General features: G+C 42.1%; 1 protein-coding gene across 1 annotated transcript in view; it reads left to right on the top strand.

Moving 5' to 3' along the window:
• Positions 1-6,000, top strand: part of VWC2 (von Willebrand factor C domain containing 2) — a 151,222-nt gene extending 145,222 nt beyond the window's left edge. The window contains exon 4 of the mRNA XM_033934219.1: positions 5,526-6,000. Within this exon, the coding sequence (XP_033790110.1) occupies positions 5,526-5,677 (152 nt within the window). The 3' untranslated portion in view covers positions 5,678-6,000. The remainder of the gene's footprint in view (positions 1-5,525) is intronic.

The raw sequence follows: 6,000 nt of genomic DNA on the forward strand, positions 1-6,000 counted from the left end.
CGTTCTGTAGCATAAAATATGCTAAGATGACATAAAAAAAGATAAATTTTTTGTTATTATTTTTATTTAGATACATCTAAAAACATACATCTCCCTGTCCTTTTACTTCCACTATCTTCCTATCCCATCTCTATTCCCTTTTGTCCCTCGCCCCATGATCAATCATCTCACCACCTCTCTCTGCCCTCACCCTCAGGGTTCAAGATTGCTTCCACTCTTTTTCCTGTTGTTCTCTCTGCCTGTCACCCTATGATTTAGCATCCCTTCTGCCCTTGTCCAATATTTCCCCTTCTCTCCCTCCCTCTCATCCCCTGCTCCAACATGTGCTTTCAGCGGCCTTCTCCCCCCTTAAGCGTCTTTTCTTCTCCACTCCACCTTTCCTCCCTCCCTGCCTCCACCTTTGTGGCGCTTTTGCACCCGACCGACAACAGAACAGGCCCGGTCGGACAAATCTCCCTGTCCTGTAGCCGCGAATCTAAATTACCTTCTTACAGCAGCTGGATTATTGAAGCTGCTGTAAGAGGTAATTTAGATTCGCGGCTACAGGGCAGGGAGGTTTGTCGGCCGGGCCTGTTGTCGGTCGATCGGGGGACCTGACCAGCTGTGCACATTCTTCGGGGCGGACCGCCCCCTCCCCCCTCTTTCGTTCGCCATTGCCTTCTTCCTACCTGCCCTGCCGCAGCCGCACACAGCCGACCGGAAGTCTTCCTGATGTCAGCGCTGACTTCGGAGGAAGGGAGGGCTTTGCTTAAGCCCTCCCTCCGACGTCAGCGCTGACATCGGGAAGATTTCCGTTCGGCTGTGTGCTGCGACAGGGCAGGTAAGGAGAAGGAGACTACCCTCGCGGCTCGACCAACCCCGCTGCGATCCAACCCCGCAGGAACCCCGGAAGGATGCAGCTCGGGCGACTTCGTTGTGTGAAACGAAGTCCGTTGTACGAATCAAGACATAAAGTTCGTTGTGCGCAGCTTTCGCTGTGCGAGGCGGCCGTTATGCGAGGCACCACTGTATATAGATTTACATTAGAGGCTCTGGCACAGACCTAATTACAAAGTATGTATTCTTCATAATTAATATTTCCAAATTAATAAAGTGTCTTTGCTTACGAGTATTTGTAAATGAGTCTCTAACAGAGCCTTTAATTCAGTAGCATAATTAAATGAAATAACTACTTCTGAAGTTTATGGGATGAGATTATATGCGGGGATGGGCGAGGACAAATTTGATTCCAGCGGAGACGGGTGAGGGCAGGTTTGTTTCCAGCGGGGATAGGTTTGATTTCTGACCCCGTGAACTCTCTACTCGGATGTTACTCCAAAGTTGTTATACAACTATGTATTTGACTCTATATCAGTTGCTTGTTAGCACTGTCAGTGTGCAGTGGTCCTAGAGTGATCTCTATAAAATAAAAACCGTAGATTACGAGCCCACTAAGGAAAGAGAAAGTACCTGCATATAATATATGTAAACCACTTTGTATCATAGAAAGGCAGTATTATCTTATCCATGACCCTTTACCCATTTATCCCTGTTATAAAACTATGTGAAATCAGAAATCACTTCTTCTACCAGTCTTCAGGTTTTCTGAGATGAAAGCTGGCTTGTTGGCTTTCCTCTCCTTTTCTGAAATTGGCAGATCCATTACTGGTAATTTTTGATGATTCATGGACTCTCCAATTCCCAGATTCTGAGGGCTGACTTTAGTTACTATAGCAAAAGGTTCTTGAGAGCTCAAGGTCTTCACAGAAGTCTTAAAACCCCACTTTAATAGAATGTTGATATCAGAATTTAGATGTCTAGGTCAGGACATGCTCAGTTCTGGTAGTATTTTACAAAAGGTTCTGCTAAATGCAGAGGCTTTAGTGAAATATTTATAAGGACATACAGGAGTGCATATGTATTTGCCTGCATTTGACACAGGAGCAGCCATTTTACATATGGAAAAAGGAAGCAGCATGAACCCAGCCTAGGGTTATCGGATGTCCAGATTTACCCGGACAGCTTTTCAAAACCCAACACTTTGTCCAGGTTTTGAAAAGCTTCCTCTTCAGATCGCGTTGGGAGGGGGCATCCATGCATGGATGCCCGACCGATGAGAACAGGTTAAGGGGGTGGGGCTAGGGGGCAAAGCTGGGGCATGGTGTGGGCATAATGGGGTAGGACAGACCAGGGGGCGGGTCTATGGGTCTGGGTTTTACGCAAGTAAAATCTGGTAACCCTAACCCAGTCCCTTTCATGTGAAAGTACTTGGACATGGTGATTTTACAGCTTCCTTGTATAAAAATGACACTTTTTCCACATGAAGCAGTCCCATGTTACAAGCCTTCACATGTAAGTGGCAGCAATTATTTAATGAGGCTACATTTGTTATACTTCCTTATTATGGAGGTGGACAAAGACAGTGAGAGATTGAGGAGAATTTACTCCCTTAATTCCATGTAGAAAGACCTGGCTGAAATGAGCAATTTTTAAAAAAATCTGTTCCTGATTTTATAAATCAGTAATACATAAGTAATTTTTTCTTCTGTCCAAGATGTGGATGTCCATATGAAAAAGTAGAACTCTGAAAATAATCATTTACATATTTATGTAATTTGCATATTTAAATATGAAATGCTTTTTAAAGAAACCTCTTAAGTCTCTCTGGAAGTGGTGTCTTGATCTACAGCATCCATTTACAGTCAGCAAAAAATATGACAATTCCCTCATCAGATACAAGTGGCGTGATGCTAGACTTGGCACTGGAAATGAGATCTTAATCACTGCTTTCTACTTTTTCATTTTCCACATGAATCCTTATAGCTTTAATCTTAAGAGGTACTTAATTAGTCTCAGCTTGAGTGATGGCAAGCTGCTCTGAAAAGTTATATTTTCACATTCTACTATGTTTTATTTTGGCATTTTTTTAACAGACATTTTGGCATATAAAACTGAGGCAACATGTGCAATGCTTGATTTTGAAAGTGCTGTAAATTAGTGACCTCATCATGGAAACAAAACTGCCTTTGTATCACTCTGTGGTGTGACTGCACCTCAAATATTGGGGAAAATTCTATATATGTAGGGTTACCAGCTGTCCAGATTTCCTTGGCCATGTCCTCCTTTTGAGGACATGTCCGGGAGTCTGGACGGCTTTTCAAAACATGGCACTTTGTCTGGGTTTTGAAAAGCTTCCCCCGAAATTGTGTTGGGCAAGAGGGCATCTGTGCATGCGTGGATGCTATGGATAATGTCAATGCGTCATATCATCGCAAGCGTGGATGTCCTTCTGCCCGACCAGCGCAAGCAGCAGGGGCGTGGCTAGGATGGGATTAGGGGCAGGACAGGGGCATAACGGGGCGGGGATGGTCAGGCCTGGGGGGCGGGTCTAGGGATCAGTATTTTACAAATGTAAAATCTGGTGACCCTATATATACAGTGCCTAAAAAAATCAGCACTGAAAAAAGTGATTTTCTTTAAACTGCACTTATAGTTAAGCATAGTGTAAAGACTAGCACTTATACTCAGGAACTGTGCCTAAGTTTAGGCACATTCAGTTGCACCAATGAAAACTTGGTGCAAATGCCTGCACCTAAATTTAGACATGGATACCCTTTTGTTATAACTAGGTGCATAACTTAAAGGAATGCCCCCCAATCTGCTCATGACCTGCCCATTTCCATACCCCCTTTTTTGACTCATGTGTAAAATTTAGGTGTGTAACTTTTAACTAATTCTAATTAGCACCAATAATTGCTTATTAAAATATTTATTATGCTATACATGCCATATGTGAAGAAGGACAAGGTACTATTCGAAAGGGTCCAGAGAAGAGCGACTAAAATGTGGGGGGCTGGAGGAGTTGCCGTACAGTGAGATTAGAGAAACTGGGCCTCTTCTTCTTCGAGCAGAGGAAATTGAAAGGGGACATGATCGAAACATTCAAGGTACTGAAGGGAATAGACTTAGTAGATAAGGACAGGTTGTTCACCCTCTCCAAGGTAGGGAGAACGAGAGGGCACTCTCTAAAATTGAAAGGGGATAGATTCCGTATGAACATAAGGAAGTTCTTCTTCACCCAGAGAGTGATAGAAAACTGGAACACTCTTCCGGAGTCTGTCATAGGGGAAAACACCCTCCAGGGATTCAAGACAAAGTTAGACAAGTTCCTGCTGAACCAGAACGTACGCAGCTAGGGTTAGTCTCAGTTAGGGCACTGGTCTTTGACCAGAGGGCCGCCACGTGAGCGGACTGCTGGGCATAATGGACCACTGGTCTGACCCAGCAGCAGCAATTCTTATGTATTCAATTAAATTGCATATGCAAATTGGGTACACAAGTAAATTTATGCATGCAATTTTCAGCGCTTTTTATAAAATTAGGGGGATTGGAGAAGAGATGGTTGAGAGGAGATATGATAGAAGTTTATAAAATACTGAGTAGCTTGGAAATGATAGACGTGAATTGCTTGTTCTAAAACTACAGGGGATGTGGGGACATGCAATGAAGATACCAAGTAGTATATTTTAGAAAAAATTGAGGGAAAAGCTTTTTTTTTTACAGTGAAAACTGTCTCAATAATATAGATGCTGTCATCTCAAGCTACATACAAAGCAAAACACAAAAAACATGGACCAGATGATCTTGATACACAATTTATTTGAATAATGGTGCAGAGATATGTGAAATAAAAATGTACAATAATACAAAGGGCTTAATGTAGGTGTGGCATAGACCCGACAAGGGCAGTGTTTCGGTCGTGACGATCTTCTTCCAGGGACTGGTCTTGCTAAAAGCCACAAGCTAACACTTGCAAAATAATGCAATGATGAGAGGTGTTGGAAGAGAATTTCTTGCCTCCGATTCACAAATTTTGATTATTTTATATTACGTTGTTCTCCACATGACTCTCTATACCCAGGGGGTCTTAAAGTTGCTCCTTGAGGGCCGCAATCCAGTCGGGTTTTCAGGATTTCCCCCATGAATATGCATGAGATCTATGTGCATGCATTGCTTTCAATGCATATTCATGGGGGAAATCCTGAAAACCCGACTGGATTGCGGCCCTCAAGCAGGGGCTTTGACATCCCTGCTCTATACCTGTATGTGGTACATCGAATATCCTGGACCCCTGAGGAAGGAGTGTTTCTCTGAAACATGGAATGTGTTGGGGCCGTACTCCATGTATATGAGAGCCATTTTTATGGATTACAGTTTTGTATAGACTTTTAATAAAGATTCTTGTACCTTGTACATTCCACTCTGCAGTCTTTTCCTTGTTTTTGGTGTTCGCTTTTTACTGCAGACTCGTTGGATTTTTTATTGTTTTGCTTTATGAAAAATGAATGGAAGAAATTGCAGTACAATTAGTAGTATTATTATGGGGTGGGGTCAGGGGCAGATCTTGGGTGGGTCTAGGATGGAGCTTGGGCAGGTCTGGGACGGAGCTTGGGCGGAGGTACTCAGTTGATATTTGTTAGACTTAGAGGGTACTTGGCTTAAAGAAGTTGAGAAATTCCTCTCAAAACTCTTTACTTTTATTGTAGGGCCAAACTGTTTTGCAGAAACGATTGTCATTCCAGCAGGTCGAGAAGTAAAGACTGATGAATGCACCATATGCCACTGTACCTATGAAGAAGGCACATGGAGAATTGAACGCCAGGCAATGTGCACAAGACATGAATGCAAGCAAATATAGATGACATGAGCAAGCCAAACTTCAAAGGACTCAAAGTTTTTATAAAATATTTTATTGATATTTCCATCCTAATTGATCTTGGACAATCAGGATGCTTGAGGGAAGAAAAGTTTGCAGATAGATGATTTAAAAGAATAGGTTCTAAAAACTATTTTCATAGTAAAATTTACAAAATACATTTCAAAAATACTGGATACAAAACTGTCATAAATGTGCTTTATCCCCACAGTGAATATGGTAATGTATACTTTAAATATATGTATCTACAATATTATAGAGCTTCAATGTTTTATATAGAGTAGATAATGAAAATTAAAACATCA

This window comes from Geotrypetes seraphini, chromosome 2, assembly GCF_902459505.1.
Source record: "Geotrypetes seraphini chromosome 2, aGeoSer1.1, whole genome shotgun sequence".
Lineage (NCBI taxonomy): Eukaryota > Metazoa > Chordata > Amphibia > Gymnophiona > Dermophiidae > Geotrypetes > Geotrypetes seraphini.